This window comes from Microplitis demolitor, chromosome 4 (assembly GCF_026212275.2).
Source record: "Microplitis demolitor isolate Queensland-Clemson2020A chromosome 4, iyMicDemo2.1a, whole genome shotgun sequence".
NCBI lineage: Eukaryota > Metazoa > Arthropoda > Insecta > Hymenoptera > Braconidae > Microplitis > Microplitis demolitor.
Genome location: NC_068548.1, coordinates 15,703,692 through 15,729,083, shown reverse-complemented (window position 1 = coordinate 15,729,083; position 25,392 = coordinate 15,703,692). Strand labels below are relative to the sequence as shown.

The 25,392-nt window shown below is 29.3% G+C and overlaps 2 protein-coding genes across 5 annotated transcripts in view; both read right to left on the bottom strand.

The window, feature by feature from the left end:
- The window catches only part of LOC103577664 (neuronal calcium sensor 2), a 93,544-nt gene that overhangs the window by 34,170 nt on the left and 33,982 nt on the right, over positions 1-25,392 (bottom strand). For 2 of the 4 annotated variants that reach the window (XM_053738837.1, XM_053738836.1), the window contains one exon: positions 1,404-1,522. The exons of 1 other annotated variant lie outside the window; for it this stretch is intronic. In XM_053738837.1, coding sequence (XP_053594812.1) covers positions 1,404-1,514 — 111 coding nt within the window. In that variant the 5' untranslated portion in view covers positions 1,515-1,522. Of the gene's footprint in view, positions 1-1,403; positions 1,523-20,030; positions 20,782-25,392 lie in introns of those variants that run through there. One more of the 4 variants, XM_014442831.2, reaches the window with a different exon arrangement.
- The window catches only part of LOC103577665 (neurocalcin homolog), a 122,470-nt gene that overhangs the window by 63,138 nt on the left and 33,940 nt on the right, over positions 1-25,392 (bottom strand). The window lies entirely within an intron of this gene.

Below are 25,392 nucleotides of genomic sequence, written 5' to 3'. Positions count from 1 at the left end.
AAAAAAAAAAGTTGATCAAATTAAATAAAAGGTGATAACTACTACGTGATAATAATTAGTAGTAGCTATGTATGTAAAAATAAAAAAATTTATTAAATAAAAAAAAATATTTAATTTGTTAGATTTTATTAATTTATTAAATAATACATTTTTTAAATAAATTTATATTAATTTCATCAAGTAATTAGTGTTGAATTGTTTTATTTATTTATATTAATCTTAAGCATTAGTAAATTTGTCATTATCGCTATTAGCTTTATTTTATTGATATAATCATTATTTTGGATATTCGAACGTATAAGCTAAAACTTTGGAGCTGCCGATGACATTTAAAAAGGCGCCATTTTTGATTAAGATAATTTTTAGCGAAATTAGCCAGGTGCTAGTCAGCGGTTCGTTTTTATGCTAGCTAGCGCCTCGTTTTCATTTTTACAAGGACAAGTATAAAATTGAATGGAGTATTTGAAATCAAACATGAGCGTTTAAGATGCGAAACTTTAAATTTCTCAAACTTTTTTGTTTTGTAATTTGGTCTTAAAAGCAAAAAAATAATCTGGGTGTCTCCAATGATATTTCGCGAACGAATGAACCAGTTTTGATGGTTGAGGCGGCAATCGACGTATTTTATTGAGTACTAGAGCTGATTAGATTTTAAAGTCGATCGTTCAACTCGTTTCTGAGAAATCACTGAAAAACTGAAAAAAAAAAAATTCTTTTTTCCGTAATTTGCAAATATTTTCGAGTCTACTCAATCAAATGATCTGAAATTTTTAGGAAAGTTGATGGCCGATAAGCTCTCTCGATTGCCGCATCAACCATCTAAATCGATGTATTAGTTAAAAAAATTACAAAGAGTTTACATAGATGCACACACACACACGCACACACACACACACTCGGACATCATTCTGAAAATAGTCATAATATCTTTCTCGGACCTCAAAACATCGACATCTGATAGGAATACGATTTTCGAAAATCTGGGAGAAAACAATAATTTCACAAATTTTTTAAAATTTACAATTTTCTTAGCGGGAAGTTGAAATAACATGGCCTATAATGAAAGTAAAAAAATTTTTGAATTCTATAAAGTTGTATGTATTTAAAAAAGTTTCCGATACACTATTTTTTTTTTGTAAAATTGATATCTCGCAAATTAATGGAAATGAAAATTTCAGAATTACATCACTTACAAAACCTACTAAAATACGAAAAAATTTGCAAAATCAAAATAGTTGAATCCGAAAAAATAATTCATTTAACATGGTATTCTTAAATGGTGAATTAATTCTTATGGACATTACATTAAATAATTTTTACAAAGCTCCACTTAGATGGCAAATTATGTGTTTCCTTAATTGAAACTTCCGAATATAAAGTAAAAAAATAAAGAACTGGCTTACTTTGAATCCTTTATACCATTCCTTGATAGTCGCTTCATCATAACGCGTATGTGACTTGAGAAAATCCATGTCTTCTTTGCTGAGTTTATCTTTACTTCCAAAGCAACCCATTTTACGTACTGTAACCAAAAAGAAACAGAAATATTTTAAGTTAGAGTCTGCAAAGACCTAAGTCGATTATTTTTTGATTCCCAGAAAATACAGCTGAAAAATAATTGAAATTTTTTATTTAATCATAACAAACAAAAAAAAATAAAATCTTGAAAATAGTTAACTCTACGAGTTAGAAACTAAAACCTAACAATTTTGAAACTCCTCAGACTCGAAAAATTCGATAAATCGATAAATTTAACGCTTCGGAGTCCTATGAAATAAAAATCGCAGCGCTTTTAAATCTTTAGAGCTTTTTAACTTCCCGCTAAGAAAATTTCAAATTTTAAAAAATTCGGGATGTTATTGATTTTAGTGCGATTTTCGAAAATCAAATTTCTAAGAGATCTTGACGATATAAGGTTCTAGGAAGGTATCCTGACTAATTTCACAATGATGTCCGAGTGTATGTATGTATGTATATCCGTACGTACGTATGTAAATATCTATAACTTTTGAACGGGTAAACTGATTTTGATCTTCAAGGTATCCTTCGACGCGGCTTGCGAATATCTAGAAGCTGGAAAAAATTTAGTTTGATCGGTAAGGCTCATTCAGAGATGTTCCAAAAATAAACTTTTTTCAAAAATGTCTTTTTTTTGATAACTTGTAATGTGCTCGATGGATTGATTCCAAAATCAACTGGGCTCTGAAGTTTCATAAGCAGCGTCGAATGCCACCTCAACCATAAAAATCGGTCAATTCGTTCAAGAGAAACCGTTGTCGAAAGAATTAAAAAAAAATTTTTTTTTTAGTATTTTGGAAATTTCTCAAAAACGATTCGATAAATCAATTTCAAAATCTAATCAGTTGTAGAACTCAATAAAACGCGTCGATTGCCACCTTGACCGCCTCAATCGGTTTATTTGTTCGAGAGATATTGTTTGAGAAAAATGGTAAAAACTTTTTTTTTCGAAACCAGAGGCATACAAATGTATCTTCGAGCTCGAAAATGACCTTTGTTTAATCGAGTTACAGCATGTTGAAAATCAACCAAAAATTTTGAATTTTTTTACATCTTTTAAGGAAATCCAAATACCCTGCTAGTGTAAAGAATGTCTAAAAAAAAATAATACGTAGAAATACTTTTGTTATGCATCTTAAAATTACTTTTTAAATTAATTAATTATATTTTTGAGGAAATTTCCGAAAAATTTTCGCATTAAATAATTATTAACATTTAATAATTATTTAATTGACTGAAAAAAATAGAGAACTCTGAATTACCGATATACACTTGACAACACTGCAAGAGTTCTCTAACCTTGACATTTATTTATTTGCAAACATGTCTCAGATAAACCGGCATAATTTGCGAGCGCAGTTTGGAAAATTCTCTACACGTTTTATTAAAACTACTAAAAAAAGAACATGCGAGGCACTATATAATAAATCTAAAGTTCACGAACAAATTTTGACGGATTGGGGTCGAAGAATAGTTGGAATAAATACACTTGCCAAAGAATTGTGGTGTTTCAAATGTGACATTCCCTTATCTCTTAAAAATGTTCAGAGTGAAAAACAGTTTGGTTTATCGAATATTTTTTGCATTAAATGTTTGAGTTGCTGTAAAATTCATGAAGTTCACACTAATAAACATCATACAGATCATACTCAACTGTATGATATAAATTTTAAGCTAGTTATTGGTAAGTATGTCAATTGAACTTTGTACACAAAAATTTGTTTATTTTATTTATTGTGATGTATAAAATACTCCTAATTGTTTTATTTTAATTTTAGCTTTAATTGATGCAGGCATTGGAGAAGCTCACATAAATACAATACTTTCAGTTTTAAATATTCCGCATGTGACTGGATCTTTGATTCAAAAGTATGTAAGATTAGTCACTCCAGCATTTAAAGTAGTCGCTAATGAAAGTTGTCTAAAATCAGTTCAATTAGAAAAAAAAATGACGATTGATATTGAATGTCTAAAAAATGAGTAAGTATACATTTATTACTCAATGCTATTGGCTAAATGATCGGATTTTTTTAAAAAATATTTACTCGTACAATTATTATTTTTAAATTTCATTTTGTTGCTTCAAAATATAGTAAATAGCAAACATTCAATCATAAAATTAGTTTTGTCAATGAACTATTTTTATTGTGAAAAACATAATCTAATATTATAAAATTTGTATTATTAATTAATAATTAATATTTAAATTGCGTACAAATGTATATTTTTTTACAAAGAAATATATTATTTTATTTATATAATCTTGTTAATTAAATTATATTCCTCACTCATCGATTAAATGATTTCCAACTTTGAATTGTAAGTATCTTTGTATTTTTAACTTACTTTAGTAAAAAAAATTATGTTTACTGTCTAACTAAAATGACTAAGATCTTCTAGCATTTAAAAAACCGCGGTTATTTATGCGCTGGGTCACTGCGCAAGCGGTGTTGCCAAGTCAAATACGAGAATTTAAAGAACGGAAGTTCCTTGTGATTTTTCATAAAAAATATAAAATATTTCCGTAAAACGTCCGGAAACCTACTTTTTTTATTGTTTTAATCGAAAGCTTATTAAATTTTCTATCAAATTCAATAAAAAAAAATTTTTTTTAAATCGCTAATTGCATTAAATTCTTAACCAAATACACAGCTGGTGGAACCTCCATTTAACTACATGTAAAAATTACAATTTTCAAACTTCATTATTTCATAAAATATCCGGGAAACCTACTGTTTTTTAATTTTTTTATTGATTATTAGGCTATGTAGATTAAATTTACAAATTTTCAGAAAGTTTTAAAAACTTGACTACTTTGCGTGGATCTCCTTAATTTTTGTGACCAGTGTATAAAAACGGAATAAGTATGAAAATATTCTAATTACACTGTAAAAAATTCGCGGAGTGAATGCGGATTAAATCCGGAGTGAATGTGAAGTGAATGAATTTTTAATTATTCACTCCTCTCTGAGTGAAATTCACTCCGGAGAGGAGTTTTAAATATTGTTAAGGGATAAATAAAATTATAATAATAATAATTATTATTATTTAGCGTCGCCCGGTAACACGCGCGATACATATTTTAATTTTGCCGCGTCAACTTAAAATCAACGCACTTGCAATTAACCCGAACGCATCATTTTCGACCACCATCGGAGATCTTCGAATCAATTGGAAAATGTGAGGGGCAGTGTGGCGTAAGAAGCTGCAGGCACCAATGAGATACAGACCACTAACGGGCAAGCACGTGTTGTGTTTTGCTCCACCAAGTTTTTATTTTAACCATTTACTTAAATTCAAGAGTGAATATTAGGCACTATTGTTGCGTGCGCTAATATTACTCAACATTAATTAATTCTAGTGAATAATAGGTACTATTGTTGCGCTATTATTACTCAATATTTAAATAATATGAGTGAACCTCAGGCACAAGCTATACGTGCGCTGTTGTTACTCTCGTAGTTTTCACATTTAATAAATAAATCTATACTGATCATCAGACGCGAGTTGCGTGCTGGTGATAGTACTTTTATACAATTATAATTGTCGAGAGTTAGACTCGAGTCACTGAGTGCTATCTCTGACAATACCGGTATACGTTGTTACGTATACCAAAACTTGGTGAATCCAACTTGGTTGGATCTTGTCGCATCTGCGGCGAAGCAAGCGCACAAGGGTGCATAATATCCAGGAGGAGCCGAAGCAGCCGATCCTGATCATCTCCAAGGAGTCATCTCCGTCGCCAGAGTCAACGCGAGCCGTCGGCAGATCACCGTAACGTAAATTAATCCGAGTATTTAGAAACTGCGTATTGTAAGTCTTTAAAATTATTTATGTGTATACTGTTGGTTTCGCGAGATTATTTATTTCCTAATCATTTCTTTAAAACTATTGTCTTTATTTCTTTTCTATTATAAAGTATGGGTTATGATCTATGGGTTATCATCTTTATTGTAATCTATAATTAATCTCTTTCAATATATTTCTATTTTTCACTTTAAAATTGTTTATAATAATAAGTCACCGCGGACAACCCACACCTACGAACTCCTGGTTGAGCCTCATCTCTATCACTAGCTAGTTATAAGATTTTCTTAGTTTTTATCTGTTTGCAAAACTAAGTGGCGCCCCTTTCTATCATATAAGCACGAGGACATTGCTGCTTGGTCCTGGTCGACAAGTTACTTCCAGCAGCATATGGGGGGAAACGCGGTTAATTTGTCTATTTATTATTAAAAAATAGATACCCCCTAGCAATATATAATTAATAAAATATAACTCCACAAAATTAAATCGGAGTAAAAACTCGTGTTTTACATTACTGATCAGCTGATGCACACATTTGCACGCACGCACACACCCGCAGGCACACGCGCACACACACCCGAACACACGCACAAACACCAGAACACACACGCACACATTCGCACAAACATGCTCTCGCACACACACGCACTCGACACACACACATACTGTTTAAAAGTTTAATATAAATGTATTTAAACGTTAAAACTCCGAACCGGAGTGAATCGGGAGTGGAATAAAATCCGCGTCACTCCGTAATCACTCCGCTAATAAAAAACTCCCAATTCACTCCGCATGCGGAGTGATTTTTCTTAAAACTCCGGAACTCCGAGTGGCGGAGTGAATCCGGAATGAACTCGGATTAAATTTCAAATCGAATTCACTCCGGAACTTTGATTTTGATGAATTTATGGCCACTATGTCTCATTGATAATAATCTTTCTTTCTATTATATTTTGTGATTTCAATAATGCTCAATGACAAGACTTCTCTATTATACTATAAAATAAATGTTGTAACGAGATCAAGTCTTAGCATTAATATTTAAAGGTCGCTCAAAACTATACTAAAATTCGATAAATTTATTTTAAAAAATATTGAGCGACCTGTAAATATTAATATTTTGAATTCGAATTTTATTATGCTTCTCTACGACCTACTCAGAAATGTTTGCGCTAGTGAGAAAGTAAAGATTAAAAAAAAAAAAAAAAAAGAAAAAAAGTTGAATTTCGGTGATTGTAGAAATTTAAAAAATTCTTGAGCGACCTCTAAAAATTTTGTATCGAGTTAAAACTTTAACAAGAGTCTTCAAATACTTCAAACTAACATTTTTTCGTGTGAGCTTCGAAATAAAAAAAATTAGTCTGTCAGTTGACCCTGTGGGCCAGCCCCAAAACATCCCGCTGTTTTCGAGCTCTTGGAGCTCGATAAATTGTTGTGAATACATTTTCGAGCTCTACGAGCTCGAAAATAATATTGTATGCCCTTGTTTTCGAAAAAAAAACGTTTATTACCATTTTTTCTCCAACGATATCTCTCGAAGAAATTAACCGATTGAGACGGTTAAGGTGGCAATCGACGCGTTTTATTGAGTTCTACAGCTGATCAGATTTTAAAATTAAGTTAAAGAAAGAATAATTATAATTTTTAGATTTTTCAATAGATTTCTATTGAGTGTTACAACTGCCCCTTGTTACAACTGCAGCACCTCTCCCCTGATCATTTTTAGAATCGAAAATAATTAATAAATGAGCGTTTTTTATGTATTTATTCAAAATTATATTTAATAAAAAAAAAGTATATTTAGGCAAAACTCAATGTTAGTGATCAAAGTCAGAATTTAAAATGAGTTCTGACTCATATTAGAGCGTTAATACATGAAATATCCAAGGGAATTGTGAAAACGCTGTTTTTTCAAGTTTTTTGTCGATAATATTATTTAAACGGAGGAATAAGTTACATTAAATTACGTTGTGATCGGAATAGACCGTAAGACAAAGAGTTCTTATGGTTTTGAATATATTTTAGTACGTTATATTATGATTTACTTGTAAAAATTACATAAAATGTTGTTTTTTCAAGTTTTCGACGCCGATATCTTTTAAGCTAATGAATAAATTTTGATCTTTAACGTGGTAATCGACGCGTTTTATTGAGATCTAAAGCTGATTAGATTTTGGAATTGATTCGATAGTTTTCGAAATGTTCACGAAAAACAAATAAAACCGATTTATTTTCATTATTTCGTCGAGGATATTTATTGAACGGATTATCCGATTGAGACATTCTGGGCAGCGATCGAAAGCTTTTATCAAGTTCTACAGCTGATTAGATTTTGGAATTGATCGATCAGACAGTTTTCAAAATATCGGAAAACGAAAAAATATTTTTTTTTTGTATTTCTTAAATATCTCAGAATCTATTTGACTAAATAATCTAAAATTTTCTGGAAATCTAAGTTCGAAAGGAACCTTTCGAATGCCGCCAGAACAATCTAAATCGATTTACTCATTAAAAAGATATATGAGGTTTACACCCACCCATCTATCTACCACCCCCCCCCCCCCCCCCAAACACACATACATCTCTCTCTGAAATTGTCAGAATAGCATTCTAGGACCTTCAAACGTCGACATACGATGAAAACTCGATTTTTGAAAATCGGGGTGAAACCAATAACTTCCGGAATTTTTGGAAAATCGCCGATTTTCTTAGCGGGAAATTGAAAATTACGAATTTAAAAAAAGTGGCTTTTTATCAATAATCTATATTTTTTTTTCAAAAATTTACGTAGAAGGTTTTTTTTTCAAAATCGTCGTCTTTAATTGTAGTTTTTAAAAATAATTAAGAAAAAATTTCCCATTTACATAAGTTCATATTTTATATCATTTTTTATTACCTGCAAAACGGTCGGAATTTGCTAGTTATTCTATAAATCAATTATTCAAATTATTGAAATTAAAAAAAAATAAAAATAATTTCCTATTCCTACCGTTTATGTTGTTTTAATTTCTTTCTAAAATTAAAACAGTATTCTATTTCAAGGGTGCGAAAAAAAAGCTGTTTTTTATGAATTTTTAATGAGTTTTGAATAAAGATATACATGTAGGGTTTTTTAGGCTTAATAAATACACTATTGAACGATATCAAAAAAATATTTCTTTTATATTTTATATACTTTTAACATACAAAAACATTATTCAAATACAGCACCTTAATTAGGAGGTGGTAAAGGTAAAAGGTAAAACATAATTTCAGTTTCAGATTGTAAATTTTTTAAACTTTAACACCAAGAGCAGACCCTCCTACTAATTGAGGGGTTGTATTCGAATTATGTTTTTTTATGTTAAAAGTACATAAAATATTTAATAATATTTTTAGCTTCCCGCTAAGGAAATCGAAGATTTTTGAAAAATTCAAAAAGTTATTGTTGCCACTCTGATTCGCGAAAATCGAGTTTTCATCAGTTGTCGGTGTTTCGAGGTCTTAGGAAGCTATTCTGACTAGTTTCAAAATGATGTCCGGAAATCTGCGCGTGCGTGCGTGTCACTTTGTATATGTGTGTGTTTATATGTATGTAAACTCATTATAACTTTTTAACTAATTAATCAATCTCAATGGTTGGTGGCAATCAAAAGTTGCTAGCTATTATCTTTTTTGTAAATTTGACATCAATCGGCTAAACAGACTTGAAGATACATAACATAAGCAAAAAAATATTTTTTTTCATTTTTTTCAAAATTTCTGAGAAACGGCTCGATTGATCAACTCCAAATTCTAGAGAGCTCTCAAACTCGATGAAACGCGTTGAATGCTGCAAGAGCTGCCTCTATCGGATAATTCGTTCGAGAGATATCGCGGGAGAAAGAAATGGTAAAAAACAGTTTTTCACGAATATCTTTGAAATGACTAGATCAAACATTTTCAAAATTTAAATAGATCTAGAACTCAATAAAATGCGCTGATTGCCTCGAGCTTCAAAATCAGTTTATTAGTTCAAAAGATATTGTCAGAGCAAGAAATCGTGAAAAACGGGTTTTTGCGAATATCTCTAAAACGACGAAATCAATCATTTTTTAAATTTTATCAGCTTTAGAACTCAATGAAACGCGCCAATTATCACATTGAACATCAAAGTCGGTTGATTAGTTCAAAAGATATCAACGACGGAAAATTAAAAACATAACAATTCATGTCATTTTTCCCTGATAAATCATAATATAATGCACTAGAATGTGTTTTAAATCATACTACTCTTTATCTTCATGACCTGGGTCGAAAAATTCGATCTGACTTTAATCTAACTGGAGTGCATTTTGACTAATTGGTCTATATTTGAACTAGTTGATCTGTTTTTGATCTGTTATAAAAATTTTAAGCTGTTTTTGATCTACTATTTTAAAAATCAATTGCGATACAGAAGGACAAAACTAGATTAAATCGTGAACTTGTAATAATTTAATTTATGTCTAGAAAAAATTTATAAAAAGTATTCTGATTTCTAGAATGGATTGTTTTTTTTTTTTTTGTTTACTATTTATTCAGTGTCTTTTGTTTGAAAACGTCGGCAGTTAATGATTATCTGACAGCTGGATTTTTAGTTGTCTTGATAGAATAGTAATAATATTTAATGAAAGTATAATAATATTGCCATTAAAATCTCAACAAAAAGTTCTTCATTTCACTGAATTAAGTCGAAAAATATTCAAACAGAAACTATATCAACATATTCTTCTGTGACATTGCAATACGAAATAACAACATCACGTTTTAAATATCAAGAAAATTTAAATAAGTCTCCATATCTAGATGTTCCCGAATTTTTTTCCATGAGCAGTAAGTTCAATTGAAATTTATTCATTCTTATTATTTTCAGTAAATCATGTAGTGATTAATGGAATAGTAACTAATTTTCTCCATAAAGTGAAACATTAATTTTTTTTTGTTAATTATTTTGTGAATTCAAATTTATTGTTTCTATATAACGCTTTTAATGAAGCAAAGAATTCAAAATAAAATTTTTCGCGTGATTTTTTTTTTTTTTCTCAAATTAAGATTACTCAGTGTCGCACAATCTTTGAGTTTCTTAGAATAATTTATTTTTTAGTGGCAAAGTTTTCACCAATTATTTTTTAAATTCTAATTCTCTTTCATATTGAATATAAAATTATAATAATCAATTTCTATATTTATAAAAAAAATATCTAACAGATGATAATAATGAACTGAATGAGTTGGAGGTAGAAGAAACCAGAAGAAAATAGTTGATTTTTCTCAGAATGTATGTGCAAAGATAGCTTCGGTTACTAAGATGCACCATCAGAAGAAAAGAAGGAGGATGATGTTAAATTTTTTTTAAGTAATGTATATATGTTGATTGAGACTAATTTATTTAATGAAATAAATATTATGTTATATTAATTAATGTGTGAGAAATTATTAAACTTTCATTGATTTTTTTGTTTTTATTATTTATCATTCTAATTATAAAAAAAAAATATTAATCTGTTTTTGATCTTATATCGATCAAAATCAGACTAAAAATAATAGACAAAAAATGTCTGATTTGGATCTAGATTAGAATAAAAACAGACCAAAAATTACTAAAACTAAATCTGAAAGTAGTCTAAATAAGGAATACTAAAGGCAAAACTAGATTAAAATTCACATATTAATTGAATTTAAAAGAAAAAATAAAAGTTAATAAAAATAACTTAAAACTTTTAGTTGATTTAAAACAGATCAAATTTTCCGATTCAAGTAGTCTTTTTCAATCACCACATAGTGTAATGTAATTCGTTCTTTAGCTGAAATACACTTATCTGAAAATTTAAAGGAACAAGAAAATTTTATAAATTTGTTAGAGATTTTTGGAAGGCTGTATTTTGGTGAGAAATGAACCAAAAAATGTAGAAAAATTTTGTCTCAAGCTATTTCTAACGGTTCCGCAAAAAACATGGCTTCAAGCTAGAGAGTTTAAGCTTCAATTTGCTTTTTTTATTTTTTCGATACGATCATTTTTCATGAAAATGCAGCTTTTTCTCGTTCTTTTAATTTTTTGGATAAGTATAATGTTACGATCCAAAAAATTGAAAAAAAAAACCGTTTTTAACATTTTTTTCGGATACTGTATATTTCAAAGCTTTAATCTTAGTCAAAAATTATTGAAATCATTATTTTTTAAATATAATCGTGAGTAAAAATTTCAAGAATGCTTGTTTATTATGTACTTTCGATGTCTTGAATTTTTCAAGTTCCATGCAAAATATACCGTTTTGAAGTTTGAAAACACCAACGTAATCAGAGGTAACCCGTGTAAGAACCGCCAGGCATACAATAATGCCAATGACTGGTTTATTAATGGCTTGCAATCATTGATCGATGATCAAAATACCATTATTGGAACATTAATGGTTGATAAGTGCCCCATGGATCTTGTATCGAAATCGCCAGTAATACACTTGGCCAGTTATTCAGCCAATGGTTGGCCGATCAATAGATAACCTTGGCTGGCCGATGATCGAATTATATTAATGGGCCAGCAATTATCGATAAGCGCCCCATGGATTTCGTATCAAAGGCACTGAATAGACAATCGGCCAGTCATCCAGCCGATGGTAAACCGATCAATGATTATCGATGGTTTGCCGATAATTAAAAAACATTCTTAACCAAGTCCTAAGCTACAGAAGGCTGACAGTATTTTGATCACAATTTTTGCGCTATATTATAAGTGAATGAAAAATTAAAATTAAATTTAATTAGTTAAAAATATTGAAATATTCATTAAATATTGAAATATTTATTTTATTTTATTGAGTTTAAGTTTTTTTTTACTAACAAACAGTGATTTTTGTCTTTTTTTTCTTTTTCAGTTTGAAATTTAAACGAATTATGTTTTAAAATATTATTTTTTTTCTCTGCGACTAGACTATAGATTTATGTACTTGTGGAAGTTAGTCGAGATTATAGTCTATTGTGAGACCTCGCTCCCTGCACGTGGTGTGTTAGGTGAAATTATAAAAAAAATATAACTCATTTTATTTAATTATTTACTACGCCGCACAATTATTATCGAGTAAAAAAAAACACTATGAATTAAAGTCTGTAGATGATAATGATGACGATGATTGTAGTGGAGTTAGAGATGAGGTGAATAAATTAGAAGATTTGGAGGTTAACCATTTAGAAACTCCTGGTTATGAATCACTATCAAATACTATTGATCACAGTGATCAAGTGTTTGAAAATAATGGTGAATTTAATTATTGTCCTAGTGATAATCGTGATGTTAGTAATGATAGTGATCGACATAATATAAAAATTTTCATGGTAACAAAAAATTTAAGAAAGAATTTATTCTAATCTCTGTTTTTTAATTATATAAATAATGTAGTAATGATTACATATAAGTATGTTAACTTTTATTTATGTTGATTTATTATAATAAATATTCAATAACATCTTCAGTTTAATTATTTAAACTATTGCAAGGTTTATTGTTGAAAAAATTTACTTTCTAGATTCTACGTCGTGTTCTAAATTCAAAATTTCTTATTAATGGGCCGTCTTTAATTATCATCATTGGGCCATCCTAGTAGACTATGTTCGGCCAATGATAGTTCGCTATGGTTGGGTCATAATATTTGTCAATACTCGGCCGAAGATAGATTGCCATGGCTGGGCCCAAGTTGGGTTCCGGCCGTTACTCGTTGAACGGCCAATCTTGGTTGCCATTACTACGCTAGGCTAGTATGTTTGGCACCCAATCATGGTCTGATAGTTGGCCATTCATAAAACTTCACACGGAAATGTCAAGTTGAAAATTACGTTTTCAAGCGCTTTGAGCTCGAAAACAGCGGGAAGTTTTGGGGCTGACCCGCAGGGTCAACCGATATATTTTTTTTTTTCAATGTATTTTAATAGTGTATTTATTAAGCTTAACGAACCCTACATGCATATCTTTATTCACAATCTTATTAAAAATTAGTAAAAAATAGTCTTTTTTTCGAGCGTTTGAAGTATAATACTGCTCTAAATTGATAGTTCTCATTTTAAGAAAACTATTGCTTCACTTTAGTAATAAATTTCTAGAAGCATCAAGACGGCAAGTAAATATTTATTCAATTTATTAAAATAAAAAAAAAAGAAATTAAAGGTAGATATAATTAATAATTAGAAATAAACTCTTGCGCTTAGAAGAAAATTTATTTTTATCACAAAATAAAATTTTTCATTGGTAACGGAAACAAATTCCAGTTAAATTTACGATGCTAACATCGTAATTTTTCCTATTGATTATTGTAGTGGTGGACTTTACCTTTGAAATCATAATTTTTACACTGTGAAAAACTTCCAACAAATTTTACTATGGGTGCATTGTAACACCAGACCATAAGAAAACTGGTACAAAATTTACAAGTGTCCCATAGTAAACGGTATGCGCAGACGACACGATTGGGACCTATGCGCATACGTTTACTATCGGACACTTGTAAATTTTGTACCAGTTTTCTAATGGTCCGGGGTTACAATACACCCATAGTAAAATTTAATGGGATTTTTTTACAGTGTACAATGGAGCATTGTAAATTTCATCTAATAAATAATATTTTAGACAAATGACACAAAGTCTTACGCTTTTTAGCATAAATTACGATATGAACATCGTAAAATTTTAAGTTATAGAAATTTTTAATAAAAGTAGAAAATAATAACTGCTCGGGTGTTGGATTCGAAAATGAGACCTTTCGAGTGTGTAGGCAAAAGGGCCTACAAGTCTAGTTTTTAAGATCCATATAAATGATTTAAATATACTGTCATAAGTCACAAAAACGCCTCTTACTGTAGACACAGTTACTATTTAAAAATTACGATGTAAAATCGTAATTTTTTTAACTTACATCGTATTACAACAGCGGCAGCACTGTAGTGTTTCTTTCATTCAAGAGTAAATTTCCGCATGGAAAAATATATATGTGAAAATTACATACAACACATGTGTCACATATATAACATATATGTGCGCAAAAAAAAAATATGTCAACTAAATGTTGAGATAAATGTATGCATAGATGAAAACATAAACACTTACATAAAATAAAAAAAAAAAATATATATATATATATATATAATACATATATTATAAATAAATGCTATTTAAACGGATATATATATGTGGCTACATAAGTAAACATATATACAGACATTTATGCCGACATTTATCGAGAAATATATGTCGACCTATATGCAGACATATATAGAAACATATATTTCTCAGTATATGTGCACATGTATACAGACATATATGTCTACATGCATGTCGACGTATATGAAAACATATACACGAGTCTATATGCTGTTATATAAACAAATATATATGTCGTTATATTTGTAAATATATATGTAAACATATCTGTGAAATATATGTAAGATATATATTTTAAATTTAATTATGAATTGTGGAAAAATTTTTAATAGTATTCTACTATTCGTACACAAATATATGACAGACGTATGCCTGATGAAAAGCATTTATATTCTTAATGTCACAAATGCCGCTGGGTAATAGATGGCGTGAGCTAATCGATATAAATAAATTGAACTCTGTTCGGCAAAAGGCCTGGTAGCTCAACTGCAGAGAACTCACATGAGAACGAATTGGTCTGGGTTTGATTCCAAGCTCGGGTAAACCAAATTATTTTTCTTTAATTAAAAATAAGCCTTACACTGAGTAATCCTTTTTTGAGTAATTCCCAAACCGTATCCTCTACCAATTTCCATGAACAAAAAAGAAATCTATCTATCAGTTGACCCTGCGGGCCAGCTCTTAAACTTACCGCTGTTTTCCAGATCTTCGAGCTCGAAAACATGTGTGTTGTGAATACATTTTTGAGCACTTCAAAAATACTTTTGTATGCCTTTGTTTTTGAAAAATAACGTTTTTTACCATTTTTTCTCCAACGATATCTCACAAACGAATTGACCGATTTTGATAATTGAGTCAGCAATCGATGTATTTTATTGAGTTCTAGAGCTGATCAGATTTTGGAATCGTTTGGTTGAGTTGTTTCAAAGACAATCGCAAATAACTGTTTTTTACCATTTCTTTCTTCTGCGATATCTCTTAGTCAAATGACCCGATTTTGATGGTTGAGGTGGTAATCGAAGCGTTTTAGTAAATTCTAAAGCTGATTAGATTTTGAAGATGTTACGTTCAGTTGTTTCAAAGATATTCGCAAAAAACCATTTTCTACCTTCTCCCGTGATTACTCTCGAACGAATTATCTGATTAAGATGGCTAAGGTGGCAACCGATGCGTATCATTGAGTTCTAGAGCTGATTAGATTTTGAAGTCAATCGTATGAGTAGTTTCCGAGAAATCAATAAAAAACTAAAAATAAAGAAATATTTTAAACTTCCCGCTAAGAAAATTGACGATTTTCAAAAATTTCGGGAAGTTATTGTTTTCACCCCGATTTTCGAAAATCGAGTTTTCATCAGATGTCGACGTTTTGAGGTCCTAGGAAGCTCTTCTGACTATTTTCAAAATGATTTCCGAATGTGTGTATGTATGTGTGTGTGTGTGTGTGTGTGTATGTAAACTCTTTGTAACTTTTGAACTAATGAATCGATTTGGATGGTTGAGGTGACAATCGAAAGAGCTTGTTGGCCATCAACTTTCCTAAAAATTTCAGATTATTTGATCGAATAGACTCGAAAATATTTGCGAGTTACGAAAAAAAAAAAAATTTTTTTTTTTAGTTTTTTATTGATTTCTCAAAAACGACTTATACGATCGACTTCAAAATCTAATCAGCTCTAGTACTCAATAAAACGCGTCGATTTCCATCTCAAACATCAAAATCGGATAATTCGTTCGAGAGTTATCACGAGAGAAAGAAATGGTGAAAAACGGTTTTTTCTAAATATTTTCGAAACGACTGACGCGATCAATTTCAAATTTTAATCAGCTCTAGAATTCAATAAAACGCGCCGATTTCCAGGTCAACTATCAAAATCGATTGATTAGTTCAAAAGATATCGGCGTTGAAAAGTTAAAAAAATAACATTTTATGTTATTTTTTCCGGATAAATTATAATATAACGTACTAAAATGTGCCTGATATCATACCAACTCATCTTTTTTATGGTTCCTTTTGATCATATAATGTCATCGAACTTGGTTTTCAGTTTAAATCATATTATCAACAAAAAAATCGATAAAACGTAGTTTTTAATATTTTTATCGGATATTTCATATTTTATTGTTTCTTACATGAGTCAAAACTTATTTAAATCTTGATTTTTATCCCTGACATTGATTTCTGCCTCAATACACTTATTTTACTGAACATAATCAGGAACTAAATTTTAAAAACCGTTTCATTGATGATTTTCGATTCTTAAATTTTCAAATTTCAGCATAACAGGTAACTTGTTAGAGCTTGAAAAGATCGTAAAAAAACAATTGCATGTGATAGCATTTTCGAGCTCGAAAATATATTTTCACTAATGTTTTCGAGCTCTTTGAGGTCGAAAGCAGCGGGAAGTTTTGGGGCTGGCCCGCAGGGTCAACCGACGCCCAGATTTTTTTTTCGTAATTCGCCAATATTTTCGAGTCTACTTGATCAAATGATCTGAAAATTTCAGAAAAGTTGATAGCCACCAAGTTCTTTCGATTGCCGCCTTAAGCATCTAAATCAGTTCATTAGTTGAAAACTTATAAAGAGTTTACATACATACCCCCCCCCCTCCACACACACACACACACACACACACACACACACACACACACACACACACACACACACACACACACACACACACATTCAGACACTCGGACATCATTCTGAAAATAGTCAGAATAGCTTCCTAGGACCTTAAAACGTCAACATCTGATGAAATTTCGAGTTCGCAAATCTGGGTGAAAACAATACCTTCCCGAATTTTTCGAAAATCGTCGATTTTCTTGGAGGTCGAAAATTCCGATTCTTGTCGACTAAAAATTATTTTTGAAAATATTTATTATATATATATATATATTTATATATATATATATATATATATATATATATATGTAGACACATATGGCTATATATATGTCGACATATATGTACGCACCTATCTCTGCATATATGTCTTTTATATGCTTATATAAAGGTCTAAATATACTTATGCATATACGTAGGAATATATTTTACAATTATCAAAATATATATTTTTTTATATAAGTAAATATATTTTTATATATGTGACATATATAATACATATATGTTTGCATATAGTTTCCGCATATAATTATTCCCATGCGGGAAAAGAAAGATAAATATCGGAATATATAGAATTTTTAAATAGCGATTTTCATTTTACTCTTTTTACGATATTAACATTGTAATTTTTGAAGTAGTTTTTAATCCAAAAAGTCTTTGTTAAAATTACGATGTTAATATCGTAAATTTCAATGGAATTTTCTTTTCGTGTATGAAATATTCAAATTATATTATTTAGCTGTGTAAATAAATATTCAATATAACAAACATCGATGAACAACTCAAGAGTTTATTAAAAACATGATTGCGAATATGCCCCATATGAAAAAACAATATATGGTTAAAATATATAAATTCGTATATGTTTGCAACAAAAAAATATATGATATATTATATCGTATATTATAAAAAATCATACAGCGATTTTGGCCGATTTAATATAAAATATACAGTAGCAAATATATTTATTCCATATATGTAACTTATATGTTTTTTATATTAACCTATATATACATTTACATTTACCTTATAATATATTGTATTGATATATTTCCTTTTATATTAAAAAAATATATAATTTTTATATGAAATTTATGGTAGCATATAATTTATATTATATATGCCACCATATATTTTCTTTGTTATATTTTCTATTTACTGTATGTATATGTATATTGGTACATTATATATACGCATTAAATCAACTATTTTTGAAAATTTTGGCTGCAATATAATAAGTATATTAAAATTTAGATTTTATTTAATTGGAGTTGGTCATACGAATAAGAAACTTTTTTTTCCATATATAATATAAATATATGTTTTTATATATGATCAGAGTATATTTTTTGTATATGATAGAAATATATATTTTGATGTATGATAAAAATATAGCTTTCGTATATGACGAGAATATATATTTTCATACATGATAAAAATATATTTATTGTACATGATCGACATATATATTTTACATATGCTAAACATATACGAACTCGTATATGATGAATATTATATTTTTTTATATAAAAAAAATATATATCAGAAAATATAGTTAAATTCGCCACATATATATTCTGATAGTTATCATATATTTTTACACATATTTTGATCATATATATTATTTTCACGCGGGTGGCTAAGCATGCTAAAGCGCAGGTCAGAAGTTTCGCGTAATCAGTCTAGCTTCGAATTTTAGGTAGGGTAATATTATTTAATTAAAAAAAAAAAAAAAAAATGTTTGTTAATGTACAAAACTAATCTGAATAATATTAGATTAAAAAGGCATGTCTTAAATTTTTTTGACAAAATCAAATTTTTTTCTTAGTATTAAGCAAGCAAACAAAATACTTGAATAAAGTTATTATTTTACTTCAATGAAGAAAATAACTGCTCGACATTATTTAAGCAACTGAAATACTTGAATAGACAATTTTTTCTTAGAAGTATACATTTTTTTCTCTCAGTGTATGAGCTATTCATAGTATTTAATGCATGTATCAATTTTTTTAACGCATTCTCTCGCTTGATGCTTACACCAATTAAGTCAAACGTTTTCATTTTAAATTAATAGTATTTTGCAATAAATAGAAAGAATGTTCGATGACCTATAGAACGATAATATATTCTACATTACCCACTCAAACATTTATTGTTAGAACATGTACTAGACATGAAAAACTATTACGTTTATATATTCCATAAAAAAATATTCAATAGTCACATAAAATGTGCACTCATTATTTTATTTATTTTTAAAAGGTAAAGGTAACTTGTTGTACTATTTAAAAAATTAAATTCCCATCTTATGATACAACATAAAATCGATAAACATATTTATTTTTATGTTGTGTTAAAATGAACTGCAGCGTTTAAATAATTATAAAATTTATTTTCATGAAACCTGACAGCTTTAACAAATGAAAACGTATCTAACAAGGTATGGAGCTCAGGATAATCTCTATGGAATACTAATCAGTTATGTCCATGACAACTTTTAAATTCAACATTTTTTTTACTGTTGGAGCTCACTAGGAATTCATGAGAATGCAAAGTTGCTTACACTAAAGTAACTTCTATAACGACTTTCTCAATTTTAGCTTTAGGCAATAGTTATTTGGAATATTTTCCAGATTTAATAAAATGTTAAACTTCAAAAACCCTATATATTTTTATAAAGACATTGATAAAATCTTTCGAATTTTTAAGCAAATAACTTTATTATTCTGTAAAATCGGATTTCACTAAATTTTTCAGTATTCAAACTTGGCGAAAATAGACAATCTTTTGAGCAAAACCTTTTTTACAACGACTTGAAAATTTATTTTACTAAACTATTGCAATAAAAAATAAGGTTAGTTCTTGACCAAGATCTATTCACTTTAAAATGAAATATGCTCTTTGATCAATATTTCATGAAGTTTGTGAGTAGCTTACCTGTCACTATAGTTTACAAGCTGTACATACACTGACACTTTTGTACACAGTATTAAAATTTATATTATGTTTTTAACAAAGCAGTATAGACTGAAGAGAATTTCTGACTGAAAAGATTGTCAGTCGTTCAGTGTTTATTTTTACAAAGCAACAGTCATAAAATTTACCACTGTTGGACACGATTTAAGTAAACCAGATGAATTTATCTGTCTGTTATTTAAATATTTGCTCTTAAGAGAGTTCTCAAAATAAATAAATAAGTGCCAGAGAAATCTTACTAAAAACTTTCTGCACTATAATCTCTGGATCAAAAAAATATTTTTAAACCCGTGATTAGTATTGACTTAAGTTAGGAACGTGAACCTCCATCTTAACTTTAACTTCCTCTCCTGGTTATATGGCCTTCTGCCCTTTTTTTTTCACCTTTTCACTTGTCCTCTATTTCTCGCTGATAAGTCTCGTCACAATTTACCAACCCCCAACTCGACCCACCTTTGCTGTTTCTATTCTAGAAAAACATGCAGGCACTCCTTTATATCGATCACTTTCTTAATATTTATATTTATGGTTGATATATATATAAATTATATTGTATGGGCTGTTTCTTTTAATTAAACCGAATTTATATTGAAATCAGAAGTTATGTATGGCAAAATTTATATAAAATAACTGTTCTTCCTTGGTAGTTAAGAACAGTAGATGCACTGGTAGTAAAGTAGAACGACACTGGAGAGACTGATTTACTCACTGCTTTTTGCTCCGATACTGATCCTGCGTACTAAACGACGAAAACCTACGGTCACCGTACTTTGCGCCGCCGCTGCTAATATAATGCTACGATCTAATACTCCTGTTTTTCATTGTACTCATATTCTCAAATATATTGAAACTTTTAATGACCTAAATGACCGAATGTTACTTAGTAATGAAATGATGAAATGACATTTATGCAATTTAATTGACAATTTATAAAATTTGAGACTAAGCGTACAGGGATTATATATATATATATATATATATATATATATATATATATATATATATATATATATATATATATATATATATATACTGAGAATGAAATTCTCTTCAGACAATCAAATCGGTTTTGTTGAATTCTGTTAAACTAAAAGTTATTTGAAACAGCTAAATTTTACTACGTTAACATAATCTATTTTGTCATTTTTAATAAATGATTCAATAGACTTTATTAGGTTGACGTTTATGCCTCTTTTGCTAAGATAATAAAATTATTTGATACAGTTGAGAAAATGTTTATTTGTTAGACAACTGGATTGTTTTATAGTGCCAGCAAACTCAAATATAGAGGCAAAATATTATTGTATTAACTCTAATGAATATTGCTTAAACACAAAAAAAAATATTCATTTAGAATAAATAAATATATTTTTTCGAACTTAGTAAATATATACTTAAATATAATGATCATTTATTTAAAAGAAAATCTGAAAACCGCCTGACCCTGCAGGCCAGCCCCAAAATTTCCCGCTGTTTTCGAGCTCAGGGAGCTCAAAAACATTATTATTTGTAAATTTTTGAGCTCGAAGAGCTGTTAGGCTGGTAAAACATACCTTCACTGAAAAATTATAATTTTTGTCCGATGATATCTTTGGATGGAATGAACTGATTCGAACGTTCTTGGTGGCAATCGAAGAGGCTCAACAAGGGTTAAAACTGATTACATTTTAAGGTGAATGGAGCAAGTGGTTCATAAGTTATATGCAAATAAACAAAAACAAAAAAAATTTTTATTTGTTATCCTTCGTATAACTTGTAAACTACATGACCGATCTACCCCAAAATCTAATCAATTCTAAGTTTTGGTGATCACTTTCGATTGCCACCAAGTACGTTCAAATCGGTTGATTCGTTTCAAAGATATCGTCAGACAAAAAAGTTTACACACACCTGAGTCGAAATTTCAGATCTGTTTTGATCTTAATTTTTTTTTTTTCTTTATACATTTCAGACACAAATTCGACGATTAAAACAGATCTCTACTATATCAGTATCTATACGATAGCACACCTGGTTTCATCGTAACTAGTGTTTTGTCCACTTTTGACTGCTTTATGATCAACCAGGCTTGAAATAATAATAATAATAATAATAAACATCCTTAAAAGTATCTAGCAAGCGTGGATTCGAATCCCACGTAAATTTTTTAATTTTTTTTTCTTTCATTTTATGACAATTCGAGTAAAAATTATTTTATAATTGACGATTTAATAAATTTCAAATAAATTTGATAGAGTTCCCTAAAATTTTATGGATAGTAATTATTTTCGAAATTAATTTTAAATCGCAAAAGAACATAATTTATTTAGACATATTTTATGATCTGTTAGGTGAAGATGTTTAATGAGATCGACTGAGTATGTGTGATGTTGATGAAAAAATCCCTGGTATGTGTTGGTCTCGAACCCGGATCCATCCGATTCTATGTCCTTGCTTCTATCCACTGCGCTGACCTACGTGCGTAATCGATTTGGAGTAAATGATATATTTATTGAAACATAAAAGAACTTATTGAAAAATGTTAAGATCATGGTTGACTCCAGAATTCATATTCGATGTCGAATATATCATTTAGTAAACTACTTTAGGGGAGATTTATAAATAAAATAAATTAAAAATATTTTTCCAGTTCAAATGTTGTTACCATAATTGATAAGATTTTTCAATAGCATAGCGAATTTCATAAAATTTTATACTCATGTATAAAAACTTTGGTTATCATATCGATTTTTTTTGCTGGCCTAGGTTCAATAAAAAAAAAAAAAATAATAAATAAGAAATAAAATTTGAATAAAAAATAGCATGAAGTTTAATAAAGGAAAAAAAAATGTCAAATTCGAATAAGAAATATCATAAAATTTTTGAATATTTTATGACATTGTATAAAAATTTACAAAATAATCAAAATTTTATGTAATTTTCGATTATTTTCTTACTGATTATTAAATAGATAATTTAAAATGAATAAAAAAAAAAAAAAATCGGTCGGTCAGCTGACCCTGCGGGCCAGCCCCAAAACTTCCCGCTGCTTTCAAGCTACTTGAGCTCGAAATCATTGTTGAGAATACATTTTCGAGCTCTTCAAGCTCGAAAATACTTTTGTATGCCGTTGTTTTCGAAAAATAACGTTTTTTACCATTTTTTCTATAACGATATCTCTCGAACGGATTCACCGATTGATACGGTTGAGGTGACAATCAACGCGTTTTATTGAGTTCTAGAGCTGATGACATTTTGAAATTGATTTATCAAAACATTTTTGAGAAATTTCGAAAATACTTGAAAAATTTTTTTTTTTCAATTCTTTCGTTAACAGTTTTTCTCGAACGAATAAACCGATTTTTATAGTTGAGGTAGCATTCGACGCGGGTTACAAAGATTTAGAGCCGATTAGATTTTGGAATTAATCCATCAAGCGAATTAAAAGTTATTCAAAAAAACATTTTTGGAAAAATTTTATTTTTGAAATATCTCCGAACGTACCATACCGATTAGGCTCAAATTTCCAGTGCTTATAGTATTTAACAAGCCACGTCGAATTACATCTTGACAATTAAAATCGGTTTATCCGTTTAAAAGTTACAGAATATTTACATACGTACGTACATACATACATACATACATACACTCGGACATCATCTTGAATTTAGTCAAAATAGCTTCCTAGAACCTCAAAACGTCGACATCTGTTGGAATTTCGATTTTCGCAAATTGGGGTGAAAACAATAACTTCCCGAAATTTTTGAAAATTATTGCAGGTAAGGAATTGGACTATTAATTTTCAACGACATAAACAATCGGGATATTTCTTCTAATTTATTTGTTAAATTTGTACCATTATACTCTATGCGTATCTTGAAATTTTCAACTTTACGCCGGCAGTCCAACATTAAACGCCATATAATTCAAAAAGCATGGATATTACATGTCATATATGTCAGATCAGAAAAATGTTATCTTTAAGAGCTCTGTATGTCATCTTTCTGCCTCACATATATATATATATATATATATATATATATATATATCGCGTGCCAATAGGTAAAAGGGCACATTGCTATAGGTTAGTAGGGGATTATGCTAAAAGGGCGTATACAAAAATTTTTTTTTGACATTAGCTTTGAAATTTTTCGAAACGCAAAGATCTGCAGAAAAAAAATTTGGGCATCCTTGAGCTAAAAGCTTGAGCTAAATCTCAAGACATACGCCCTATTAGCTTTTGAAAAGTAGTGCCTGACGCTAAAAGGGTGCTTTAAAAAAATTCAAGTTTTAATACAAAATACTGACAAATAGTATCACAAGATAAGTTAAATGAAAAAAACAGTCTCCTACACTTTTTCTTTTCAAAATTTATTAAAAAAATGAAAATATGAAAAAATGAAATTTTTAATTAAATAAAAAATTTTTATAACGATTAAAAAAAAAAAATTCACTGACTTCTTCTTTAATTAGTGCTTTGGATTATGGATCCGACATAAATAAAAAAAATATAAATAAAATAATATAATGAAAAAAAAATCCAAGGTACTTAATAATAAAGAAATAATTATTTCTCTAGACATATTTTTAACGTTAATATTGGAAGAAAGTATTAGTTAGAATACACCTTTTTGACTGCAGCATTTTTTTTTAACTTCCCGCTAAGAAAATCGACGATTTTCGAAAAATTCGGAAAGTTATTGTTTTAACCCCGATTTGCAAAAATCGAAATTTCATCAGACGCCGACGTTTTGAGGTCCTAGAAAGCTATTCTGACTATTTTCAGAATGATGTCCGAGTGTCTGTATGCATGTGTGTGTGTATATATGTGAACTCTTTATAACTTTTTAACTAATGAACCGATTTGGATGGTTAAGGTGGCAATCGAAAGAGTTTTTTAGCCATCAACTTTTCTGGAAATTTCAGATCATTTGATCGAGTAGACTTGAAGATATTGTTGCTAAGCTTTTTGATAAATTTTTCAGAAAAAAAATTTATACGCCCTTTTAGCTTTTGGTCACATAAATTTGAAATTCCCAAAGCTAAAAGGGCGCATAATTAAATTCATACGCCCTTTTAGCTTTAGGAAAACAATGTTTGATTTTCAAGCGTAGAAAATGTTTCTTAATCAAGTGGCGATGAAAAAAAATATATGCACCCTTTTAGCTTTGCAAAGCTAAAACGGCGTATACATTGATATTCGCCTTTCTGGCACGCGATAATTAGGGTGGCCCAAAAAAATCGACTATGTTTTTTTTTTCGATCTCGCATGAAAATTTGTTGGCTTACGATGTTTTAAGAAGTCTCGATGATCTAATCAGCTCGATAAAAAATTTTGCGAGAG